This window comes from Amblyomma maculatum, chromosome 2 (assembly GCF_055883805.1).
Source record: "Amblyomma maculatum isolate TAMU_Amacu chromosome 2, ASM5588380v1, whole genome shotgun sequence".
Lineage (NCBI taxonomy): Eukaryota > Metazoa > Arthropoda > Arachnida > Ixodida > Ixodidae > Amblyomma > Amblyomma maculatum.
Window position 1 is genome coordinate 97969229 of NC_139345.1, and position 27462 is coordinate 97996690.

The window sequence follows — 27462 nt, forward strand, 5'->3', positions numbered from 1 at the left end:
CCTCAGAGGGCTGTTTAAATAAATAAATAAGGTTAATTGGTGATGTGCGGTGTCGGCACACGTTAAACATCCCCAGGCGCATGATCGCGGCGTTTATACCGCGCAAATCACGATGCATGCGATCGCATGATACTATTCACAAAGGTGACTCATTTTTTGACTTACCGAAGGTTACTACACGGTCAGTTTAAAAGTATCAGAGCCAGGACGGGGCAAATGTTGTCGTAATAATTTATTTCGATAGGTTATAGTCCCACTCGACGTACACACGACGTCATCGTCATATCTAACACACACACGGGAACATTCCTGGTGCACTGGCTGCCGGGCGTAACTTGGACCAGAAATAGCAGCCTTCCATGCACCGCAGGCAGGACTAGATAACTTTTATAAAAACCTAAATAGTTGCATCTTGCAACTATTTCATCTCTTTTCCACAATTTTTTTATCCCACAACAGCATTAAAACCACGACCTAGACAGCAATAAAGGAGCACTGACAAAAGATTTTGAATTCAAGGTATTTGTCACGCTGTCTTCCTGCACATACATAACGATTAACAACTGAGTCTAGTAGAGTAAAAATGAGCGAAAGTTCGAACATACTTGTGTTTAATCGATTACAGGCTCTGCTGTAGGTTCACCCAGAGGCGCACGGAACTCAGTGGCGTATACCAGCCGCAGTGACGTGTAAGCGGGGCTACTGCTAACGTAGGAGGAGCTCGAGCTGTTTGCGGTGGGTCGTATACGGCTCTGACACGCAATGTTTCGTGTGCGTGCTGTGCACGACGAATTTATGAGCCCACGCGAACAGTACTTGGGCCTTATGGCGTCGTGAAATCAACACAGCTCTTTTCGATTCAAATCGATATAGGTGATGTTAGACGGTGATGCAGATTATTATATTACATGCTACTAGGCGTCTTACTTTGTGATGCTGTGCCAATAGCGATTCTTTGAATGCAGATACAAACGCGAAACTTTCAAAATTTTTTTGTTGGTGCTCCTATAAAGCAGAGAGAGAAGTGTGCATTCGTAATAAGCGGCAACTAGGATAATGCACTCGTTTTGACAGTGTCTAGACACACTGCTTATGTATGACTGTACGCGTGAACCTGAAAATATATAATTTTACGACTTCGCCGGTAACATCTCTCATAACAGCAGTAACATGCATATACCTTACATACACTGAGCACGAAACAACACACTTGGTCAGTTTTTAACGATAGCCGTGCCGGACGGCACTGCGTCTTAGATATGGCGAATACAAGGGTCACAAACGCTCTTTCATTTCCGTTAAGCATAAAACATGCACATTTTGTACGCACACAGACACGCAGCTTTAAAGCAGTCATATTTCTCTCTCGCCATTTTTCAGCAGGGGCAGCTCGCCTATGCCTACTCTCAGGCGTCCTCAGCCGGTCCCACTGACTTCAACATACACATAATGGCGCCAGATTTTGTTCAACTGTATAGAGATATGTGTAATATAGCGCATGTCTAAATGCTACATTTCACTCATACGTAGAAAGCGGTAACATTCGCAGGGATCACAGTTAATCTCGGAGTTGCTGGCAATGCGGTGAACTTTAGATATGTGAGCATCTGTGACAAGAGCCCCATCTCCTTAGTGCTTCATGAGCTCCCATCATACCACCGTGACCACTCACAAAGGGTAAAAATTAAGCGCTTGCCACACCTTGCAGATCGAGCCGTCGCACTAGCCACTGGAGTGGAAAACCAAATAGGCACCTTCGCGACTCGTACCACTAGTCCAAGACTGTTGCGACACATCTGAATGGCGAAGTTCGCTGTTCGCTTGAATCAGGGCTTTTCCATCTCCCCCTTCTCCTCCAGGGACAACTTCCGTCTCGCCTAGGTTTCTGAGCCTGGAAGGCGAACACAATATAAGCTGTTTTTCTTTTTTTTATTGTATCATTATTTTTTTATTTTGCGCTTCATTTGTGCCCTTCTGTGCGCCAAATGTCAGTAGAAATGCGATCACAACACGCTAGGCGGAGGAAACACTCCAGCTGGCCAAGGTTTCTTTCTCTTCAGTGATGAAGCGACAAAGAGAATCGACCCATGGTCGCAGCTGTGCATAGAGAGGCGTACGTACCGAGAAAAGTGCGAATTTTTGTCTGAAGATAGGAATAGACGGTCTGCATACACTTGTCGCCTTGAAACAATTGTTTTCAGCGTTCGTTAACTACCGTGCTCCCGCAAGAGAAAGAGTAAAACGAGAGAACTCAGAAGAGGGAGTCAGTTGCGCAGGTTTGTCGTATGCAAATTTGCACGCGTACAAGTTAACAGAAAAATCAAGGGTGGCGGTAGCTACAGTGGTTTTTTTGCCTATGGCCCTCAACAAATACTAGCACATTCAACTAAAAACCGCGAGGCGCATTTGCAGCGTGTGCACATTTGTTTATGTTGTTCACAAATAAAAACTCGGAAGAAAACAGCTGCGAGAATGGAATGCGCGGCATTCGGTGAATGGACGACAAGGGTAACGTTGACAGTAACTAGAAAATTGGCCTCCACAACGGAACGAAGTTTCTAAAGTCGTTGAGCAAACATTCTGGTATTGCTGTACGAAATTTAAATAATTTCATAACACTAAACACTGGCAAATAAATCACATTCCGTTAGTGTAAGTTAGAGCTGTGGAAAACACGCAGAACACGAATCCATATTTGTTCTTCTCATTTGGCGCTGGTTAGTCGCTTCCAAGACTGTGCCACGCAAGAGTTGCACTTTTTTGTGCATGTATGGCCGAATAAATGAAAGTACGTATTTAGCATTTTATGCATTATATTATAGCGAAGTTTAGTTACATCTTTTTTTTTTTTTTCTTATTTCGTTTATCGCCATCGGCAAGTAGACTTACCAAATTCGGCAGGTAGGCACATGAAACGGCTTGCATTAGGAAAAACTCGGTGAAACGCTCAGCACCGTAAGCGGGTAACTGCTCTGCAATTGAGAGTTTACTGTTAAGCTATGCTTCTCAAACTCGATAACTCTGCAGAGAACGCAAAATTTTGAAGAGCACAGCAGGCTTGTGCAGCGTTTCCTTGGCGCGAATGAGTAACAGGCAACTTCAACACTGATCCGGTTTACAGTCAAGCTTATTTAACACGTGGGGCGACACATTTGTGCTTTGCTGTTGGCGACATAGACACCAGCCATGGCATGCCACGCCTGTACGCGCCGCCACGTGGAAGTATCAGGAATGGCCTTTTCTTGTTCACTCTACCAAGGTCACTCAAGCATGTGTATCAGGTTATAAATTTTATATAGGTGAACCGAGTGCTTCAAAATGTCTCATTTGTTTTACAGACCAAGCGTCGTGTCCGACGCAGACTGACTTATGTTGCATCGAACCGAGAGAAGTGGCTTTATAGTTTTGCAATTAGTGGGCAGGAGGCTCAGCTTGTAGAGGCTTGAATTGCTGCATGGAAAATGTATCTGGAACCAGTAAACCTACAAAACAAAATTCAGGAATGATTTTCTAAGCTCTGTACTGCTGCGCATTTCGCTAGAAACTGTCACTGCTACCATAAAATTAGAACAATGCAAGCACACCGGTATCCAAACTAACAATGAAAGGCAGTGTAGTTGTGCGTCGATCATAACAAAAGACTTGTCAGTGTCATGTAAGGACGTCGCATGCGTGTTTTCAACGCCACTTAACACGCAAGGGTGGCTTTCCTGTCCAAATGGTACGGGCATCAAGCGTATATTTGAAACTGTCCGTGTAGGCGGTAGCATGTAGTGGGGCTCTCCATAATTCGGCCCCTCACAATGGTCATCTTGAACGACATATAATGCATACTCGCAAAATTAGCAACTGCTATACGCTCATGTTTACGAAACTTGAGAAATGCGAGGTTGAACGCCACGGCTAGATATATCTCTTTCTCACATCTTGTCTTCCCTTTTCGTCACTGTTAAAATACCAGTTTTGGACGCCCAGTATCTCCTTTCTTGCGATTCCATTAAAGTCCTAGTCCATGAACCAGCGCACAAAAAGGCGCGAAACAATGTTTGGAGTCAGGGTCATGCGTAGCCCTTTTTTTGTATCGAGCGAGACCGAAACCGACAGGGCAAACTGTGCGTTTAGCTCTCCATTTAGTTTCTCTGGCCGTTGTCATAGGCAGATAAGCTCCCTAGAAGGCAGAAAAGTTTAGGTCGTGCTGGGCGAAGATCTGCTCGAACCGGGCCGGTACAATTGCCTTGCGGTAACACCGGGGCACGCGCATGTGCGACTCGAGGCCGATGTCGTGGGCCAGTGCCACGGCGTCTGGGTTGCAGTCAACCACCATCATGGTGAGGCTGGTGCGCGTCAATGGGTTTCCGTCCACCAGGGCACGCAGCAGCACGTCGGCCGCCTGGCGGTTCTCGCAGTACATGGGACCCATCATGGCTCCGCCCAAGATGTTGGTGCCGATCTTGCCGAAGCCACAGACCACCTCGCTGCCGTCGGGCCGCCGCCGAACCACGGCACGCGCGAAGCCATCCGGGTCGTACACCGTATAGGTGACCGCTTTCTCGCGGTTGTAGCAGTGCACCAAGGCGTCGTACGCGATGACCTGCGTCGGCGAACGGCGAAAGAAAATTTGTTGTGAGGAAAGGAAACAACGGAAATAACAGTCTCAGTCTTTGCGGACACCCCAAACCACATATTGAGGGAAGGGATAAGGAGGGAGTGCAAGAAGGGAATTAGAAAGAGTGGCGTCTGGAATGATTTCTACCACCTGGGCTTCTGGTACAAGGTTAGGAGAACCGTAATGACACCAAAACTTACCTTAGGTCGTTCTAATTGCTTTTATGAGACGGGGTCTGAAGAAAGCAGGGTATCGTGGAAAACAGGTCCTTGCCTCGAAGATAGCAGCAACTTTCGGACATGTCGCAAATTACACGACATAAGGGAAACAAATTACTGCGTAGCTATACACCCACCTTGATGGCGAAGGACTAACATTCTCTGTACTCTCTTAAATTTCCTTTCTCACATCAAATTCCAGGATCCCATAAGTGGAGACGCGTTCCCAGTGGTCCGCAGATAAATATTTAGAGGCGATCAATTGGACTGATGAAGAGGAAATGCGATAGCATCTCATCTACCTTTCTTCCGTCGTTATGTCATTCCAAAGTTTACAGCATGTAATGTGCCACTGCAACCGCTAACGATACTTTCAGCTTCACTAAGCAGCTATATACTATAGCCCCAAAACTACTATGCTACCATCGTCACCATGACTCAACCGCTGTCTCCTGTCATTGAGGTGTCCATACTAAGTTGTCATAGCCGGCTCTTCATTGTAACCGATGTTTCGTTACAGCTGGTGTTGTGTTCTTACAGGCGGTTTGGTATAATCGATGTTTTATTATGTACGGTATTCATTGCAGCAGAGGCTAATATATGCCCAAATACGATGGAATCGTCACAGAATTTTTTCTTTCGCTCACCAAACTGTTCCGGTTTCCGTCGTTTTTTCGCTGACAAAATATTGAAATTCTGATTATTCTTTCTTAGTTTTTATTCGCAATCGCTTCTTTCAGTCATTTTCGCTAATTCTTTCTTAGCGATTTTCATTTTTGCTTAGCCATTGCGGCCTCTCCCTCCTCTTCCCTACAAGTGTAGAGGGATATGTCCCTCCCTCTACTTAACCCTGCCACATAGCCAACCATGGCGTGCGAGAACCATGGCAGGGTAGCAGAGGGAAGTCCTCCCAAACAGCATCTGTCACTGTTGGTAGGTGGAAGTTTTGCAAAGACGCTGACAGTTTTTATCATCGTGGCCCTTCAAAATCTGTCGGATTAAAAGAGCTATTCACCATACTTGTTGGTTAAGAGGGGATCACGGGGTGCCGGAATGTTTGCGTAATCAGGCTTACCGTTACTGCAGATATTCTAATACTAATGCTGTTACTAGTTCTACTGCCGTTGACGCTGATACTACTACTATGCTAACAACACAATAAAGCTAATAGTACCAGCTTCCCAAGCTCTACGGGTCACTGTAAAACCTCGACGCCGACAGTAGAGCCTAGGTTCGGTCGACTCACTAAGAACCATGATAGGCGTCACGACCACAGGTACACGTAACGACGTATAATGCGTACCTGGGGAAGGAGGTCCTTGCTAACTGGTACGGCGCGCAGCTGATCCGTGGGCTTGGCCAGCTTGTTGGTGCTGACCGCTGTGCCGCTGAAGACGAGCGTGTTCCACGTGTCGACGTGTCCGAAGCCAGCGTGGTCCCGGTATTTGCTGAGATGCTGAGGCACGGCGTTGAGGCCAGCGTTGCAATCGCCCAGCCTCCGGGCCATGGTCCGCCATAGGCGAATGCCGATGCCGTGACCCTGCAGGTGCTTACGCACTGCGTACATGCCCACGAAGAAAAGCGACTCGTGCTGACGCACGCAGGCGCACGTCGCCACCACTCGACCTGCGCAGGCGGGAAAAAGACGCCGGACGATCTTTCAGCATTCGCGTATAATAACGCCATGACATTATATTGAAAAGCGTCCGTTCTACCAGAGGGCAGCCACTGAGAAAATCAGAGCTCCGTCCTTTCTTATAGCAATGAAAAATTCATCCCCGTCTCCCTTACACTACGAAAGAATTGTGTGCAACTTTCAACATAATAATTATCAAAATTTAATGTCAACTCGTTCCAGAATTTAAAAGAACGCAGCAACGTACATCATAACATCAGTTATGGAAATGGAGGGAGGAGAGAGAGGGAAAACGAGGACACACAGTTACCACTCAACGCAATTCCTCGTCTTGGTTGCCGTCTCCCAGCGTTGCGAATTCAACAGCGTCCAACCAGTCCGCCCAGCAACTCAGCCCGCTCGACGACCGAGTCCCGGTCATTAATTTTCCAGACTGGAGCAGGCTTGATGCGTATTGCGCAAAAAGGAGCATCCTGTTATGTCCATTGGAGAGCGTACTGCATTTATACATTCCCGTTTCAGGGAGCACTAACTGTCTCGCATATCGTGGGGTGGAGAAAGGTGGCTGCTCCTGGCCCTACAGGGCTGGGACTGGTAGGTCCCCGCTGTTTGAGATGGGAGCTAGCCTGCCACCGGAGGCTGTATCTGTTGTAGGCCGTCATTGCACCCGCCCACCACCCGCCACTTCTTCGTTGGCGGACGACGGCTGCTGCGACGCGCTCTTTTTCTTTCTTACTCTATTTTCTCGTCTGTCCGCACGAGGCAGCGGAGATGACTCAGCTACAGAGCCAGTAGCAGATCCGTGTATTTTCTTTTCCTTCTTCCTACAGTTGCAACAATAACAACAACATCGCTGTACACACATCAGCTGAGCTGCCCATCATCCATGAGGCACTGCTATCGGCGGCGTGATGACATGACGCCGCTATTTTTTGGCCACACGAAGCAGCAAACCTTTCGAAGCACGTTCAAAGCGCGCTCCGAGGCAGCGAGCGCAGGGCGTCGTCTACTAGAGCAGAGAGACAACGCGTCTCTTTCCTACCTCGAAAATTGTGTTATTTGATTATTGATTTGTAAATAACGAAAACAGAAATGCCTCGAGGTTATGATCTTTTACTGATAACTGAAGTCGAAAATGAACAGTGCGTGTGCCGCTGTTCTATAAGCCCTCCAGCAGAATCGGAGGAAAGAATGGCCCCCAGAACATGTGCTGCCCCTGGCGGCGGCCGTCTCTTCCGGTCACACTAAGCGGCCGCTCTCTCGCTGCAGCGCGGTCACGCCGTCGAAGTACCTGTTTCTTCCACCGTGGACTAACGTTAGAATGAGAATTGAAATATAATTAGTTTGGAAGATAATCGCAGCTGGAGTAGACTTAGAAGTGCAATAGATTGGTTAGTGGAAAGCAGTGGAATAACTTGGAATAGATTGGGGAGTAGAGGGAAATGCTATGCATTTCGTACGCATTATTCCTTTTCATACAACTAAAAATGGGTTACACCGTATTTAGAGATTTATTTTTACCGACCGCCTCATATAGTATTATAGTAAGAGGGCCTTTAAGAGTACTTTAAATAAATAAATAAATAAATAAATAAATAAATAAATAAATAAATAAATAAATAAATAAATAAATAAATAAATAAATAAATAAATAAATAAATAAATAAATAAATAAATAAATAAATAAATAAATAAATAAATAAATAAATACACACGTCCGACGCCGAAAAGGTAGCAGGATCAGGAAAAATTCGGTTTACGCATTCGAGGTGAAGTATGCTTGTACCGAACATCCTACTGGCCTAATTTCTGCACGTTCAGTGTAAGAAAATACACTGAAGCTTGAACCTCTGCTTCTGCTGCCCGTTGTCCTGAGATGAGCCAAACGTGTCATAAGGAGCGCTGCAGTACATGCGAACAGAAAACTTCTCTGGTAAATCTGGGAGCCTGCCTTTTAATTCTCGACGTTCTTACGCCCCAATCAACACCGAGTGCCTTCCTCGTTTGCATTACGTCATGCAGTTTCATTTTCTTTTTTTTTGTTTCTTTTTTTTTTTTTTGATGGCCCTATATCCAGTCTCGTGCCACAAACTTTTGAAGTGGATATTGATCTGGCATGCCGATTGCGGGCTTCCACATCTTGGTGCCGTAAAAGACGTCCTCTTTATTATCAGTACAAAAATAAAAAAAACGATAAACAATAGGAGAATAAGCCTGCAATCCACAAAAGGTGAATTAATAACTTGGGAGGTAATCTCATTTCCTGGCCGAGCTCCGCATAAAGCGGAGCGCCCGCGGAGCGAGAACCCTTTCGTCGTGAGCTTGAGTGGGCGCTCATTTTCGCAGCTCTGACCGTCGCAGGGCGACGACAGCGAGGGAGATGGCGAGCGCAGACGAACGCGGGGTCTGGCTGGCGTTCCCCTTCAGACATGCCACGTTCCATATTCTGCGAATTAATCTTCGACTGGAAAAAGAGGACTGTGAGCAGGAGGGAAGGAATGAGAGGTTCTGCATTCCTCCGCCCTATAGGAGAGCCTTCAGCTCGGCTCATGACAGGCAATGAAAGTGAGAGTGAGAAAGCACGCGTGTTGGTAGCTGAAATAAAAAAAGGAACGAAAAAGGCGAGATGACTGAATAAATTGAAAAAAAAAAAAAGGCTAACTTAGCCGGTTAACTTTGTTCAGGGTTATATTGAACCCGGCGGGTGCGAAGGAAGAATGATGTTATGAACAGCCATGCACACGAATGGAGAAGGGAAAAATGGGAGAAAAATTCCGAGCCTGTGGAGAGAAGGCGAGAGCGTGCACTGTGGAAGGCTGCGCGATTGTCCGGCTTTTTCTGTGCTTCTTCTAACATTCCCACCGCACTTCCGAGAAGGGTAAGGTACGGGCGGGAATATGAGAACGCCTGTAGGGGTTCGAACCCTAAGCACTCACGGCCCCCTTCAAGACCCAACCTGTCTCGTCGGTGCTCGACTCTCCTCGCTTCTCAAGCGCGGCGACCCTCTGAGGAATTTGCCTCGTGCCTTTATTATTTTTTTTTCCTTCTCCCTCTCCCCCATCTCGATCATTTTCCACGGCAAGCCAGCAGGCCAGCAGGTCGCGCCTAGGAGAACCTGTATAATATATGAGGTGTATAGTACAGACCATCGATTCTTGCCGAGCCTTCCTTCCAGCATTAGTTGTTCACAGAAGTTGTGTGCTTGCATCATTGCTCTCCCCCCTCCCTTTTTTTTTATCTTTTTTCCCATCTTGCCTGGCTTCGCTTACGCGTTCGCTTATTTTGAGAACACAGTGCAGAAGAACGGCATCACTTCACCCGGTCCCTTTTCTCCCTTTCTTGGTTCCGTCTCCCTCTTTCGTCAGGCCGTTTAATTTAACCCTCTTTCTCAGGCTCTCAACCCCATTGCGCTGTTGGTGGCCTGTTGGTCGTGCGGTCCCCATCTTTGACGTGGCGCAAGGAAAACAAAGAGGGAAAAAAAAGAAAGGTCTGGAACTCCTTCGGGAAACCACTCTTCGTCGTTCCCGGGTCCCCGTCGTCTTCTCGAATTCCTACCCAGTTCTCTCTGCTTCCACTGTTCCCGCTTCCCGGCGCGGCGCCTTACCCCCATTGTCATCGCCTCGCATTGGAGCGCTCCAATTCCTCTCCTTCTCTCGTCTTGGCCTTAGCCCGCTAGGGGCCCGAATTGCGGTTGACAGCCAAGGTTCGCGCCTGCACGCCTGGCTGGTACTACGGTTCTGCGCTCGCTTGTCATCAGGTGGGATAAGGGGAGAAAGGCGTTCTTTTCCCCAGCGCCGATGGCTTCCTCCACTTCAGCTCTCCGTGATCCAGACAGACCTCGCGGCCTTGTGACTACCTGCCCGCCATCTCGAGCGCTTTCGAAGCTATAGTGTCACCGCGAAGAGGGCAGGAGTCTTCTTTTGAAGAACTTGATTGGTTCGCGAGAAAAACTAGAACCGAGGTTGCGGTGCGCTTTTAGTTTGGCATCTTTCGGAGGCGGTTTCTGTAAGCAACCGCAAGATTACGCAAGACTTTTTTGATTTTTATAACCCTGGTCGAATATCGTACTACGAGGCATACGGCGGCTATCATGCAGGTAGGCTCGTGGAAAACGTGTGCGGTCACGTGGGCACGCCGAGTAGACTCAAATCCCCCACGTGCACTGGAAAGACCAGGCAGACTGTCAAGCGCAATATGTGCATATTTCGTCGTTTGTAGGAGCGACAGCGTGGAAGGCCTCGTTCTCCAGATGACCTGGTATTGTGAGCGAAAAACCGCGAGCTAGGCTCTGGCAGGTGCATGGTAGTCAGCAGGGGACATGGTCGCGACCTTTCTGGTTCGTGGTCATCGTCATCATCATCATCATCATCATCATCATCATCATCATCATCATCATCATCATCATCATCATCATCATCATCATCATCATCATCAGCCTGACTATACCCACTGCAGGACGAAGGCCTCTCCCATATTTCTCCACTTAACCCGGTTCTGTGCTAGCTGCATCCACTTGACCCCTGCGAACTTCTTAACCTCATCCGCCCACCTAACCTTCTGCCGCCCCCTGCTGCGCTTTCCTTCCCTTGGAATCCCGTTTGGTACCCCAAGCGACCATCGGTTATCCTCTCTTCGCACTACATGTCCTGCCCATGCCCATTTCTTCTTCTTAATTTCCACTAGAATGTCGGTAACTTGAGTTATTTCTCTGACACACTCTGCACGCTTCCTATTTCTTAATGTTACCCTTACCATTTTTCGTTTCATAGCCCTCTGGGTTGTCCTCAACTTAAGTAGAACTCTTTTGGTTAGCCTCCACGTTTCAGCCCCATAGGTGGGTACAGGTAAGATGCAACTGTTATATACTTTCCTTTTTAGCGATACCGGTAAGCTGCTAGTCATAATCTGCGAGTGCTTGCCAAATGCGCTCCATCCCAGTCTTATTCTTATTTCCTTTTCATGGTCCGCTTAACCTGTCTAACCGCTAACCTGTCTGGTTAGCGCGTTGTATGACGTCAAAAGGTCACGTGATATAGCAGAAGCTGCAAATTCAGGTAGCTTCTCTGAGATGGGAATTGAACATACCGTGACCCCTGAATCCAGTCAGATACGCTGCCTCTGGCCAAGCAAGCCTGTTAAAAGCGGGGATTATATCGAACTCGGATGCTCTTTTACATAAAGTAGTGTACGGCTATATGGTAACGAAATGTTTGTGGGAATTAATAGAGACGAAAATTAAGCGATCAGGGGTTAAGCGAGTATGCAAGTGCATGTATGGGATGTACGCGAACGCAAGTTTGCAAAGAGAGCCGCAGACGGAAGCCATTAACGCGTCATACTCTCAACGACGCAGCTCACGTCTCCGCCATTTTTTTTTTAGCATTTTCGATGAAACATAGAATAGCTTGTTATGTTACAGTTCGCAACAGGGCCGAGAAATGGGCAGTTGTGAATGCAGAACAGTAACAGATGGTGGCGATTGGGACAGGCCTTGGCCCAGCTGTTGAAGGTGGCGTCTGTTGTAGATGATCGTGTGAATGGCGCTTTTTTTCTTGCTTTGCTGCGGGAGCTTCTGCTGTTCGCGATTGCAATTTCTGAACCAGTTATTTCACGTCCTCTGCCTTTCTGTAAGCACGAAGATGTCCCGCTAAACATCAATTAAGCTGCTTCCTAACTCGCAGCGATGCTGAAGCTATTGCGCATACCTTGCGTGTCACTCTTGAAATCTGCTGAAAATAAAGTGCTGACAAAAAGAAGTGGCCAGTTCTAGTCAGTCACGGGGTTGCATACTCATGGGTGGTGTTTCTTACTCGCCGGAGAGGCTTACTTTTATCCGGTACTGTGTTGTATGGACATAATTTTTTTTTTCCATGTATAACGTCGGTGCCGATGCAGTCATGCGTCACAGCGGAACATTCCGACGTTAATGAAGGCATTTTCTAGGCGAGCAATGAGTTATGCATTTTATGGAACATGCTGCGTATTGTCGTAGCACGTCTATAATCTTTGAAAGAAGCACTTAGTTGGGGGAAAGGCCGGACCGTCGTGTACAAGATCACAGTCGCATCTTTGTCTCTGAGAAAAGGAAGGAAGGAGTCAAGAAAGTTTGTTTTTTCTTTACCCTCAGAATGATCAATATACGTGGCGAGACGTCCAGGGGCAATTAAAGTGGCACAAAAACAAGTTATCAGAAAATATATATATATTTTTTCAAATGTGAGAAAAGAGCTTCTTCAGATATGTTCTGGTATCATTATGATCAGCGACAAGCAGGGTTCTTCCAATCCAAGTCGATATGTTTCGGACGAACGCGTGATAAATGAAACGCAAATGTTTCCAGCACCAGCAACATCATTTCGCGCTAAGCATTTTCTTTTTCCTATTGTGAAGCGCACCTTCGGTGGTCACGTAACATATGCGCAAATGGTTATGACTTATTTTTCGCTGCGATTAATTCATTTTTATTCGGTTATCCACTAACTGGTGCATCCTAAACAAGGTACACATGGCTACAACCGTTTTGCCATTATGTCCTGCTGATGGTAATTGAGATTTATAAAGGAAAGGAAGCCCAAATCAGTCAACGCATTTTAAAAGTGATGCGCTGAGCCCTGGTGGAGCTATTGCGACTGTTTCTTCGAACACTGAGCAGTGAGCCCAACTTGATTTAACCTTTGTTCGAACCCGCCGGCTAGATAGGTGGCTCTGGCATTCAGCGGAGGCGAAATAGAATAACGCCCGTGCGCCGGGCAATTCCAGCGCACGTTTAAGAACCGCAGGGTTTGCATCGATAGAATACCAGCTCCTGATCACAAAGAGACCACTCTTATACGGTAACCAAAGTTCTAGTAAGGCAGAAAAGAGCAAGAACAGAGATACAGGTATCGTCGCCACAACCGAAACGGCCAAAGCTCGCAACTGCGAGTCACGTGACGTGCAATGGATCTCATAGGCTGACAAGTTTTAAATATGCTCTATGTTCGAATCGAGTAATATGTTTTGTCTCCAACAAAATAAAATGCTTTTATCACGTGAACACGACGGCGAAAAGGCAACCTAAATGGGACAAGACAAGGAGAAACATACTTTTTGGCGCCACAGGCGGCGTTGTATTTAGTTTCGGTGATGTTCCGATGCAGGCGTGCTCGCATGGTTTCGTTTTCGACGTGCAGCTGAAATGGCACAGTGCACTTCGGAAGATCATCTTTCGCCGCGCACCTGCGACGCATCTTCGTTGATTTTACCGCGGTCCACCTCACGCTAGACCACTGCGCGCTGCTTTGTGCCTCCGTGCGCGCCGCTCATAATGTTGACGGCTCGACGCAAAGGCCGGCGGTAGCTTTCATGCTTTCATTTCGGCTGCTGCTAGGCCACACCGCTCTCAGCGGGCCAACAATCACGGAGTCTGTATTACGTCATGGACGGCATCATTTTATCCAACTATATATGAGTTGAACCGTTTGAATTCAACTGGCGGGGGAAAAAAAGAACCAGGGAAAAAAAAAGAAAAAAAAAAAAGAACCAGGGTCCTAGCAGGCTGATTATGACATAACCGTCTCATGTGAAACGAGAGACCCAAGTTGGCAGCTCCTGCCAGCCCATGGTGTCACGTGGGGTGTGACGTCACAGCGTCACGTGGGTAAGACGTAACTGCGGCCGGCTCACGCGAAGGCTTGAATGTGCGAGTAGCATTGCTTTCGCAATAAAAATTGTCGGCAGTGTCCCAGACACGTCATACACATACGTCATCTGAGCTAGTGCGGACATGGTCCGCGAGCTTAGTGTCGTTCGGATCCACCAGGTGACATGACAAAAAGAGGCGCCGTGGCTTAGAGAAAGACATTCTCACATAAATCAGAGACCGCAGCCGTGAAAGACGGGCTGCTGAGACAGACATAGCTCATTGCCGAGAAGCTTACCAAGCGTAGAAGCGAGCCAAGATTGAAGCTTCAGCTGCGGCGGATGGCTTCGCTAGTGAAATTTGTTCCCAGAATGATTTAACATCCATAATGTTTTCATGTACGTTTCAATATACAGCTGGACATGTGTTTTGCACCCGCGAAACCGAAAAGGTCGCATTCGTCGTCTCCCTGGAACTGCAAGAATTGTTAGACATTCGCTACCATTCGCGTTTAGGTATAGAGGCAATGGAATAGTTTGTTACTGATTGATGTTGTTATTAGTTGGCTTGTATAGTACAATGCTGGGAAGTTTTGTGGCGTATAGTTTTTCCGCACTTTCATAGGACTTGAGCGCGAAGTGAATGTGGGGTGAACGGACGGGTCTCCGTCAATGAACCCGGTCCTTCGAGAGCACGTTACATGCATTTATCGTTGTACACGTGGCGTGTTGAAAATAATGTCACTAAATTTTTTGGGCGTGTATCAAGTAACTTATGCTTTATGAAGCACGTGATTTGCAGAAGACGAAGTGCCCGGTTTATTGCGTTTTTTTTTTCGTTTAAAACTGTGCAGTAATGAACGAAATTCCGCGAGGCGCGGAGTCCCGTCGAAAATATCATTTCTGCATGGTCATACAAAGTAGGTCAATAAGGAGCAGAGATACGTAGGAGAAATACGCAGCTCGCTAGCTATCGAGGAAATGCAGAAAAAAAATATAAGAGTTCAACGCTGCTGAACCAAATATTAAGCGAAAGCATTAGCTGCGGGTGATCGAGCGTTCTTCTTTTTTTTTCTTCTTTCTTACCACATATAAAGCACCGCTTTAACCTAGCCTTATGAACGTACCTTAGTGGCCTATAGGGGTAACATGAATGCCAGGGTATTAGCAGGCTGATTCTGATATAACCCATGTGAAACGAGAGACCCAAGTTGGCAGTTCCTGCCAGCCCGTGTGTCACGTGGGGTATGACGTAACTGCGGCCGGGTCACGCGAAGGCTTGAAAGTGCGAGTAGTATTGCTTTTGCAATAAAAAACAAATTATAGGGGGCAGTTAGGAGACACGTGCGGTTATCGCGAAACTCCGTCTCCCAGAAAATCCGGCGTTGGCGTTTTGAGCGAAGAAACTATTTTGGCAGGTGGTAGCTCTGCTGACGTGGGCGGACACTCATTGGTCACATGCTTTGGCGATGCTGCGGGTCCCCGTAACATGGCCGATTCGGCGAAAGCTGCCATCTCAGGCTTCAAAACTCACGGGGGAAGGTGAGGAAAATTGAGTCAGCTAAGACCCTTGCATTAATATACACCTTTAGCAGACCGTGTTGCATGTTGCCGTCTGCGTTACTGCATGGATTTGAGGGAACCCTTCCACCGGTAGTGCTAGAAGTGCGTACGCGCTGTTCCCGACGCGTGGCAGCTCGTCTTGAGGGCACCAGGAGGCGTTAGTTGCCTGCGCACCGCGTCGGGACCAATCAGTGCGGGAGCTCTTCCGGTGGGAGGGATTTCGCAACTCCAGCAACGCAGACAGCAACACGAACTGCTAAATGTGTCTAATTATACGAATCATACATGCTGTTCCTAGGCTACGCAGGCACGTTCATACAACTTGGTAAAAGCGGGGCATTATATCTATGCAGTGTGGCCTTCCACATAATATGGTAGGATAGGACTATAACCAAATGAATATGTATGTGAGAGATAACAGATGCACAATTTAAGGGATTGGCGATTGATCAAGTGGAAAATTTCGCAAACGCGAACGAACGTGGAACCGCGAGGGAAGCCGCGGACGGGAGCCGCTAGATCATGGCGTCTTACTCTGAAAGGCAGAGCTTAAATGCACCAATTTTCCTGTTTTTGGTGTTGCCATTTGCCCCACCGTGGTGGTGCAGTGGTAAGACGCCCGACTACTGTGCCGGAGTACCCGGGTTCGATCCCGACCACGGCGGCTGCGTTTCGATGAAGGCGAAAACGAAGTAGCGTCCGTGTGCTGTGCGATGTCAGCGCACGTTAAAGATCCCCAGGTGGTCGAAATTACTCCGCAGCCCTCCACTACGACTCCTATTTCTCTCTTTCCACCTTCACTCCCATCTTACTCCCTTCCCTTACGGCGCGGTTCAGGTGCCCACAGAGCAAGTGTGACATATACAGCGCCTTTCCCTTCCTGTGAACCAATTATTATTATTATTGCCATTTGATGAAAATGCAAATAATGGTAACGGTGTTGGTTAGCGTTGCTGATTAATGTCACTTGTTTTAGTTTGACATTGCTAAATATAGTTATATAGTTGTTGATTAGTACTGATGATTGATTTATTGCCCGGCTATCAACAATACTATGTTTTAATATTTTTAGTGTTAATTACTATTTAAATTAGTGCTGCTGATTACGTTTTGTGCAAATATATGCTGATTGTTGTTAACTTGCGCTAATATATTTGTCGGTATAATTGCGGATGTGCTTATGTGTTGACAGTGTAAGGGTTCTGACTGTAGCGTGGATCAAGATTATTCAACAGAGACACGTAATGTGCGAAAGCGACTGTGGGAATATGCAAAAACTAAAGAGGCTGACAAAAGCAAGATAAAACTAAAGTATGACAATGTTATTCTGAACGGGAAGGCTTTTACGTGGGACAACGAAGAACAGGTGGTTGTTCCTGCCATGAAACGATGACGCCCCATTCATCCAAGGAAAGGCCTCCAACGAGATCTAATTGCCATAATCGTGAACTGCAGAAGCATTGTAAATAAAGTTGATGAGTTTGCTAGTCTTCTGGAGTCTGTAAAGGCAGACATAGTATTTGGTACTGAGTCATGGTTAGATGCATCAATTCGTGATAGCGAGGTGTTTCCGAAAGAATTTATTGCTGACCGCAAAGACAGATCCCGCTCTGGCGGGGGCGTCTTCCTGTTGGAGCATTCTTCTTTAAGATCGTCATTACTAGATGTCAATTACAATGATGCTGAATCAATATGGTGTACACTTACGCTACACGACAACTCGTCATACGCTGTAGGATCATTTTATCCCCCACTCGGTTCTAATCCGAGCAGGTTGCAATCACTTTATGAAATTATTTTCGAGGTTTCCCAAAAAACCAATATTGCTCGGAGGTAATTTCAATCTACTGGATCTGCATTGGGGTGATGGCGTGTGTGTAACCACAACAGGTTGCGGAATCAATAAATAAATGAAGAGTATCATAGATACTTTTGGCCTATTACAGTACGCTCAAGAACCAACTAGGGATAAAAATGTTTTAGATCTTTTCTTCTCCAACTCTCCGGATCACGTTAATGCTGTTCATGTTATTCCAGGCATTAGTGATCATCATGCGGTCATTGCGTATACAAAAGCATCGCATAATAGACAAAAGAAATGTGAGTCAAGGCGAGTCTTTTTTACGAGAAAGGTGGCTATGCTAGAATGTGCGAAATATTACTCGATCACTTGCGCTCGTGTGTGTTTCCTTCTTTTTTGTCCTTGTCTTCTTTGCGCTACGTTTCCTAAAATGCACTTGCCCGTTTTTGAGTGCTTATGATGAGTGCGATATTCATGATTTATGGCGCTTATTTGAGGAAACGCTTTTTGAACTGAGGGATGCTCACGTGCCAAATATGGATTCAGCTAGATTGAAGAGACGTAGAAAGCCGTGGGTGACTTAGTTTGATAAAAATAATAAGGAAAAGAAGGCGTGCGTACCTCAAGTTTAAAAGAACAAAACGTGAAGATCACCTTGGCAGATTACGTGAGCTAACGCGTGAGCACAAGCAAAAACTTAAAACTGCGAAAGAGGAGTGCTTTAAAATGCTGGATGTTAAAATGAAGAAAAACCCTAAACGTTTTTGGCATTACTTAAGGAAGTGTGGATCAGATTCATTCGGTGTAGATGATATCGTTTATAATCAACAGGTCATTTCAGGTGATGTAGAAAAGGCAACGTGTTTTAATACTCACTTCAGATCTGTTTTCTTACCTAAGGATATCCTCAGTCCCCAACAATACACAAGTTATGAGCCAACAATGCAGCCAGTTGAAATAAGTGTAAGATGAATTCAAGCGCTCTTAGAGGATATAGATGAATTTAAGGCCCGTGGTCCAGACGGCATATCACCCCGTTTGCTAAAGAACTGTGTTCATCCTATCTCACAGTATTTATATCTTATTTATAAAAAATCTTTGGATACGGGTCTTTTACCAGACGACTGGAAATAGCCTACGTGGTCCCAATTCACAAAGGCGGAGCAAGAAAGGATGTGTTAAATTACATGCCTATTTCTCTAACATCAGTTTCATGCAAAATCTTGGAGCCCATCTTATACACAAAAAATAATGAACCACGTAGTAAAGAATAATTTCCTAATAAAGCAACAACATGGGTCCCGCAAAGGCTTATCATGTATTACTCAACTTGTCGAGTTTTACCATGAACTTGTATCTGAAGTTGACCGCGGGGGCCAAACAGACTGCATATTTCTGGATTTTCGGAAAGCGTTTGACACTGTGTCACACTCACTCCTTCTCTATAAACTAAAAATGGTAAATCTGAATGGTTGGTTGGTTCATAGGAAGGGAAAGGCGCAGTATCTGTCACACTTGATCTGTGGACACCTGAACCGCGCCGTAAGGGAAGGGATGAAGTTAAAGTGGAAAGAGAAAAAGAGGAGCCGTAGTGGAGAGCTACGGAGTAATTTCGACCACCTGGGGATCTTTAACTGACATCGCACAGCACACGGACGCCACTTCGTTCCGCCTCCGTCGAAACGCAGCCGCCGTGGTCGGGTTCGAACCCGGTAACTCCGGCACAGTAGTCGGGCCTCTTACCACTGCACCACCCCGGCGGGGCATAAATCTGAATACAGCTGTAATAAAATGGATTCAGAATTATTTGCTCGACCGCCGCCAACGTGTAGTCCTGAACGGTAAGTGCTGATTATGTTGATGTGACATCGGGGGTCCCACAGGGGTCGGTTCTGGGGCCACTCCTGTTCTTAATTTATATAAATGATATTTCACTCGGTATCTCCTCAAGTATACGTCTGTTTGCAGATGACTGTGTTTTGTACAGGAAAATTAACAATGCCAATGATGTTGCTCAACTCCAAACTGACTTAACACTTATCCACGATTGGTGTCTTAAATGGAAAATGTCTTTGAATACGGAGAAATGCGCTCATCTTTGTTTTTCAAGGAAAAAGATCGAAGTCCAAGCTCAGTATCGCATAAGCAATGAATTGATCAGCCAGAAATGTACATACAGATACTTAGGTGTTATACTGACAAATGACTGTTCCTGGAATGCTCATGTCGACCATGTGGTTACCAAAGCCGGTAGGGCACTAAATTTTATACAGCGAAGTTTAAGGTGTTCGCAGCCAAACTTCAAGAAAACTGCTTTTCTCTCTTGTGTCCGACCCGTCATGGAATATGCGTGTATTGCATGGGACCCTGCACATCAGGTATCAATTGACAAACTCGAGAAAATTCATAATAGAGCAGCAAAGTTCGTCTTGGGGAGGTACGGGTGAAGGGATAGTTGTAGAGCAATGAAAGAATTGCAGTGGGAACCACTCGCTTCCCGTAGAAGAAAGTTGAGGATAAAATTGCTGCACTTAATAATTCACGGAAAAACGGGGATTGATTTTGAAAGTTATTTAAAACAGCCGTTTTACATTTCTAAACGACATGACCACTCTCTCAAAGTTAGAGAGTACCGAAACCAGGACGAACCTCTTTGCAAATTCATTTTTTGTTAAAACAGTGCAACAGTGGGGCCGGCTTTCTGAAATGCAAGTGCGTTCTGCAAGGGAAGATGTATATTTTGCCAATCTGTAACCCCCCTGCTATAAAGCCTTCGGGAAATGCGGGGTAACTCTTGAATAAAGAATAAATAAAGTCATCACCGCGAGTGTACCATGTAATCCGAAGCGCCTTTGCCACGCTGGTACTCCTGTCGAGGCGAGTATTTCAAGAAAATATAATGACATGATTCTGACCGATGAAGCGCTGTGAAAGCGAGTGATCCTCGCACGATGGACCTCCGCTCGCGGGGAGGTCGCATCCGACCGAGGCGCCACATCATGCGCACGTAAAGGTGCTTACAATGCAGGTGCATGAATTATAAAAAAATAAAAGAAACCTGACGAAGAAAAATTGTGGCTCCAATCCATAGAGTTTCTTTAAGAAACTCTATGCTCTAATCCACGCTGTGAAGCTGGCTGTACAGCGAAGCTGTAAAATGATACCCAATTACCCATTGCCATGTCACTTGAAAATTCACATACGTGTCTCTACAAGAGTGAAACCAGGGACAAGTGTAATGTGCTTATATTACTCTTTATTACTTCACAACTATATTCACGACTGCTTCATGATCAGTATGATATACACTGATATTTCCAGTTCTGGCGGTGTAGATATATTCTTTGTTAAGGTGAAATCAATGCATGAACCATAAATGGTGGTTGGTTGAGTTACACTGGTTAAACCCATTTCTATGCTGTTGGTATACTTTTGCACTCGAAGTAGCTACTCAACCGTGGTCTGTACCGGGAAACACACACGGGGAGACGTGCTTTGCATTGTTTGCAGGCGCCTTTAACATACATTATGTGGTTTCCACTTCCCACGAGGGCTGCAAACCTAATCTTTACCGGAACGCGTCGGACAGCGCTCCCATTGTTCACTTTGTCTCCCGCCTCCCTCCCTATCCTTACAATGCGGCTCAGGTGTCCAATGAGAATTGAGAGATACACGTGTCTTTCCTTGTATGCATTAACCCAACGAATCGTTTAACACCGGCCCGAACCTCGGGTGACCAGCGATTATAGATCACAATTTTGTGTGTTTTTTTGTGGTTTTGCGCTTTGCTGACAACGACACGAAAATTTCCTTAATTCATCTGTTAAGGTAAAAAAGACACCCCGTAAACCTGGGCTTCACATTGACGCATGCTCTTCAGCGCTCGTTTGCAGGAGGCATCCGACGTGCATATGGATTGCGTCACACCTACACCAGGAGGTACCTTTTCTGCTGCAGGATGTAGTGGAAGCAACCAGCACGAGTCAGGAGAAAAAAAATTGCATCTACGAACGTCGGCTGTCCTTGAGTCGCGGACGCACTTCCGACCGCTACACGCAATTCAATGGCGCCCCTATAGGCAGTGCGCGGAACTTATCGCGCATCCCGGTGAATTATGTCCCCAGTATGCCTTTGTCAAGCCCGTTACATTCAACTCCGCAATGCTGTCAAGGGCTGCCTGGAAAGCCTTTTGTGGATGATATTTTGAACGCCAGCAAGATGACAAACATTCACCTACAAGCGCCCAACTTTGACTACTTCCTGGATTGGGGCACTATTCCAGCTAACAAAGTGCCTTTAGTTTAAAAACGAATCCTTGATCAAGCGTTATAACGCCGCGTGGACCACACTTGCTCGACGCGCATTAGCAGTCTCTTATACCCATTCTCAGAAGCACAGGGAAGAGGGGGGGGGGGGGGGGCGCTTTGCTTCCTCCGTAATAATGGAAAACAGCGCGCCTTCCGGCGGTAATCGATGCAAGCAAATGACGCGAAGCAGTGTGCGCCGCCAAGCATCGCCGGTGATTAAATATTAATGATCCGCTACCGATCGCTCGCAAAACTTTTCTCTTCCTTGTTTGCATGCTCACATATCTGAATAACGAGTTTCGGTTTCAGCCAGAGTTTCATTATTAGCAAAGAAAAAATTATAGTTTTTATTCGCCGCACATTCAGAGATTTGTTAGCATTCTGTTCTGAAGGGAAGTGGGATTATCACCCCTGATGTACAAGTTAATGCGCTGCTACGTTTGCCTTGCAGAAAAAAACACAAACAAAAATGTTGTTCGCGGGTGAGTGTTACACATGGTGTCGCTCATGAGCGTAATGCTTGCGTTGTACCCTTCTCTGGCTATAAAACGTGCTGTCTATGCAAATCTTTCAAACACTATATCGCGACAAGCTTCCAGATTGTCTGGATTCTATTAATATGTAAACCAGCCTCTCTACTCGCTTGATATGTTTATTTTTGTCTCTCATGGAGGCAGACGTTTGCCGACATGACCATTCTTTTCGCCACAACCCGGTTCATTCCAGGTTAGAGGCGTAGAAAATTTCAGACGCTGCCGGTATTGTCTTTTACTTGCATTTACAGATAGCTCAAGTATGTTTGACCTTTCAAAACGGTAGCATACAAAGCCGGCACTCTCTGTTGTTCACAGAGTATCGCGACTGGTTACTTTTGGAATAGGATGCTTTGGATATTCTCCTTGGTAAGCTTTTGTGGCGCGGAATTAAGCAACAGTGCCGCAAAATAAAACTGGCTATGAAAACCAAGCGTTTTTTCAGCTAAAATATTCTGCTACGTCATCCTTAAATCATCTGGTATTGTTTCGTTAGCAATAAGGTTTTTCATAAGATAGAATGCACCGAATGCCTAGTATAGAAAAAACAGTATAGTATAGAGGAACCAAAATAAACTCGTTTTTGAAGAATTTTACGCCAAGAAATTTCACCTCTTTTTCGCTGCCTAAAGCCATCGCGCGCAAAGAAAGAAGAAAGTGTATTAAGAAAGGAAACCGTAAGGACTCATCTTTCGAGGGTACACTGTCAATCGGCTACATCAACAGGTTCTAAAGACCTCGTCTTAACCTCGTCAGCAACGCTCGCCGGTGAAAGTGTCCGCAAGCTCATCCGGTCCGCGTCAAAGAGCAGAAACCGATGTGGAAAATTGCACTTCCGACATCCAGAGGCAGAAACGACTGGATCGGCAGGCCTGCCCGCACCAACCATTGACAAAACCACGAGGGTCTAAACGAAGTGCCACTGTTAGGGCCCACCTCTCCCCAAACTCCCCTACCGCTGAGCACATAGGTATATTGAGGACACAGCAGCCTAGGCCTGTCGGGGCAATAAGAAGTAAAAATGTCTGTCTGAGCAGGTAATCGCGATTCGGGGATTCACCCATGCGTGTCCTCCTCCGTGTTCCCGGTTTTGCGGCGAAGCCAGCGAGTGTGTGAGAAGCCGGCCGGATGGACCTAGGTTATATCCCTGGAAAACAAACAGGCCAGGAAGCTGTTTGGGAAGGTAACGATTGCTTTTTCGTGGGAGTTGTTTTTCTCGCGGCTGCTGGAGATTGTCGGTAAAGGAAAACATGCCGCCGTCTTACAATAGTAACATCAGGGAAGAATTGGGGAAAGAACACTTGCCAACAAAGCGGAACAGTAGGTTCACTCAGTTGTCCACTTGTCGCGCCGAGTTTGTTACTATCATGTCAGGGTGTTCCGCTGGCTACAGTTGTGGGCACTGTGCTAACGGAAATTGTCGAGTTGGTATCGCTACCATATATGATGCCTGCTGTCTGTCAGATTCTGCGATTCGAGAAAATAACATGGTGGTAACCAATACGAACGCAGTCCAGTCAATATCTCGGCTCGACGCTGACCGGTGCTCTCAATCGAGTTTACATAATTTTCCCACCTTAATGAGAGAAAATAGGTGCAAAATACCCTATAATGGGCCCATCATCCTTGTAACACCTCCTGCGCTTCATTTGAATAAATCATGCATAAACTCGCCCACCGGTCGATTACACAAGGCATGAGTAAGTAACAAATGTGAGCAACAGCCTCTGTCCGAATATGTGTTAATAAGTCAATGGACCTGCACTGATGTTTTCCGGCCACATCTGAAAGTAATACCTTTAACAAACTACGTATATATCGTAGATAGCTTACAAGAACAGAAGCACGAAAGAGACAGTGAGCAAATCGTGCTACACCGGAGTCAACTTGTTGGTTTTCAATCATAAATAGCACGGAGGCAATCAAAATTTTCAGTTCTATTGGTGCTTTAAAAATGCATCCAATTTTAAGACACCAGGTAGGTGTGCTTGATGTACACGTATAGTTTCTGGAAATTTGGTTAAGCATCCTGAAAATTTAGTTAATGTGTTCGTGCACCGCAATATTTTGAACTCGAGCAGTAGCATGGTCGAATTGCTGCCTGATACCTCCAAAACCATGCAGCGACGCAAACAGCCCGTGCAACTCGCTCAAGATCAGCACGTTTCCCAAACACGTGCTCCGATTTAGCGAACATCGCTGCTGCAAAGAAAGGTGATGGACTTCCAATATCCGTGTACCGATGACACCTCGCCGAGAAATTGCGATATTGCTCACCACGTTTGCGCCGCCAGTGTCCTACCTTCAATAAAAACCTGCTACGCAGGTTTTGCCGATACGATGCCGCCGCATTTGCGTTTTTCATCGCGCAGTGCTAACACATTTTTCGCACTTTTCTAGAGCGCCCGAGTTGCGTGCTGCGATGTTCGTCTCTGACATTTCCCGCGGCCCCTTCGGTTTTCGATATAGTTTGTGGAATTATCCCCACATTGACGCTTATTCATGCTCTAGAAACACCCTTAAATGACGCGGACGTGCTGAGTTGTGCTCCGCACTCTAAACAGGTGTGCAGAGGGCTCTACTAACATCGATCACACATCCATCCGCGTGGCGTTTGGTACGCCGGCGCCGCAGCAGCCGCGTCAGTGCGTGTCGGAGCGTTGCGAAAACTTTTGTCGCTTGGACAATGGGCTGCCAAGCGTGGATCGTTCCGCGTGCTTTGTAGCGGCCCATGCTCCTCACCTGTCCGCGTGTCGACTGTGGCGAAGAACCCCTCAGGGTCCACCTGGTAGAAGGTGCCCACGTTGTTCTCGCTCTCCTCGAGCCCCTGCTCCTTCCAGATCTCCATGGCCTGCTTGAGCTCGTCGGGACGCAGGTGCCTAATGAGCAGGTGCTCGTCCTCGATCGGGGCGGCCTGCAGGCCGGCCGCGGCTTCCGTTCCCGCCACTGCCGATGCTGTTGCTGCCGCTGCTGCGTCGGCCATCTCGGCGAGCACCGCGCGCGTCGGGGTTCTCGGCGCTGTTTGACGCGCCTCCGAGCCGCGCGCTCGTCTTCTATCTTCCGACTACCTCCTCTCTTTTTCTGTTTTTTTTTTCCTCGCCTCCGCTCCTCTCCTCTTCTGCCGCCTCCACCGCTGCTTGGTCGTCGATGAGCTGGGGGAAAGAGTTGGAAGAAGAGAGAGAAAGAATGGCTCCTTGTCGCGATGCATCGCTCCCGCTCTTCCTACCTCCGCACCGCGAGTAAGGGCGATCGATCTGACTCCGGCACGACAAAGAAGAAGAAGCTGCGGCATCTGCCGCCGCCGCTGCGTTCACTGTGTGCTGCTTGCTGTCTGCGCGCGTTATCTTCGCTCTGCCTGCCTGCCGGCCGCGCGGGCACGCGTGTGCTCTCTCTCTCACCGTGCTTGACTATCGCGTTTCTCGCGAGCGCCTGGTTGATTGACAGACAAAAAGCCGATTTCTTTCACTCGTACTCCGTTCTTTCGTGTGCCATCTCGTTCATTCCACGCGAAATCGGTAGTGTCAAGCTTCTTTCGCTGAAAGGCTGTGCTTACTCACTCAGGAAAGAGGCGAATCTGCAAATGTCGTTTCTACTGAGGCGCTTTCTTTACAAAGGCAACATATATTCATCATGCTGTTTCGCTAATAAGCGTACTACTCAATTAATGGTCAGTTGTCGGCAAAGCTGCGTAGTAGTGCAAAGCTCCGGAAATTTCGACCACCTGGGGTTCCTTAACGAGCGCTAACATCACGCAGCCCAAGGGCGCCTTGCTTTTCGCCTGCATTGAAAAGTGGCCGCCAGGGCTGGGATTTGATCCCATGACCTTGGGTTCAGCAGTTGTGCGCCTCAACCGCTGAGCCACCACGGCGATGTGCACGCTAGAGTGTGAAGATACAACGAAACTGCAAGTAATTCACGTCTGTTGACCGCAAGAACAGTATCGTTGCGGCTTATGGTGCTTTTTCTATTTATTTTGAATGAGATCCTCACGCAGTCAAATATGGACATCTCTTTTTCAAGTTTTCAGTCACAACACGGCCGGACGTGGAGCTTTTCAATGTGTGCGAATGGTTTCACATGAATATGCGACTTTATCACCTACACATAACACCAGAGTAGAGACACGCCGTTGCATATATTCTCCTTACTACCAAAGTAGTCTAAACAAAGTACTGAGCAAGTAATCAGACTCGCGCTGCTATAATACTTGCTGAGAAATTATAACAGGCGATAGCGTACATTTGTTTTTTTGCTATCCGTCTGCGTCTCTTAAATTCTTATGCAGTAAAACAAAAATAACGAGTAATACACATCAGAAAATAGAGCAATCCTGCCGGTCACACAAAGCATCATAAAGAGCGCTTCTCTGCGCTGCACCAAAGTCTTCCGGGCGGTGCGAGCATGAAAAGATCCGAGGAGCCCAAACCCAGGAAAAACGAAGAAAGCGGACTCTTGTCCAACTTGTACTACGTGTCGGGATTGGACAACATTTGCATACGCTTGAGGATGCCTTAGTAGACAATTCCAAATGCACGTGCCTAGAATGACGGGACTTCAGACTGATTTGAATTGAAGAGGGGCGAGCGCTTGTGGGGAGTTTCCGAGTTGAGCACCACTGCTAGCAGCGCGGAAGCATTACAACGCGAAACAGGCTGTCAGTCACGACCTCAATGAAAAAACAAATACGACAATCATAAAAAGCGAGCTTACGAGCTAATTGGTATTGCATTTGTGGGTGCCTCACAACTTCGGTGCCACTCTTTATCCTCGTATCTTGTGCTGTGCTTTCACAAAATGAAAAGCATATCAATTAAGCAGTGGTAAAAGAGAAGTAGAAATAGCTAGCGTAACATGTTTTCGGGACCGCTAAGTTAATACAGAGCTTGTTTCAAAGATAACTTTCCTTTAATTTATTCCCAGTGGTTCCAAATGTAGGTATCGGAGACACTTACGAATGTGAAGACAACTCGGTAGCTTGCATGAGTTATAAGCTGAATTTCTTTTACAATAAAAAGCAATAACATCAAGAGACGAAAACACGCAGAAAATACACCAACGAATAATGGTATGCCAATTAGCCAGTTTCATTAAAATCAAGACGAAGAAAGCTAGACAGGAAATTCGAAAACGTGACATCATGCTGCACACTGCATGTGAATCATGCATCATGCACGTGAA

The 27462-nt window shown here is 46.6% G+C and overlaps 1 protein-coding gene across 1 annotated transcript; it reads right to left on the bottom strand.

Moving 5' to 3' along the window:
- Positions 1-227: 227 nt before the first annotated feature.
- LOC146199344 (uncharacterized) lies at positions 228-25613 on the bottom strand. Its single transcript, XM_084594804.1, has 4 exons — positions 25511-25613; positions 25027-25436; positions 6128-6450; positions 228-4591 (listed from the first exon to the last, which is right to left on the bottom strand). Exons 2-4 carry the CDS (start codon positions 25265-25267, stop codon positions 4169-4171), a joined length of 987 nt encoding a protein of 328 aa, XP_084450930.1. The 5' UTR covers positions 25268-25436; positions 25511-25613; the 3' UTR covers positions 228-4168.
- Between the last annotated feature and the right edge of the window lie 1849 nt (positions 25614-27462).

Excerpts from the sequence above, each read along its gene's own strand:
- LOC146199344 (XM_084594804.1), bottom strand. The coding sequence starts at position 25,267 with ATGGCCGACGCAGCAGCGGCAGCAACAGCATCGGCAGTGGCGGGAACG. Across the intron at positions 6,451-25,026 it reads CACAGTCGACACGCGGACAG|GTCGAGTGGTGGCGACGTGC; the intron begins GTGAGGAGCATG and ends CCGCCTGCGCAG. Across the intron at positions 4,592-6,127 it reads GCAAGGACCTCCTTCCCCAG|GTCATCGCGTACGACGCCTT; the intron begins GTACGCATTATA and ends TCGCCGACGCAG.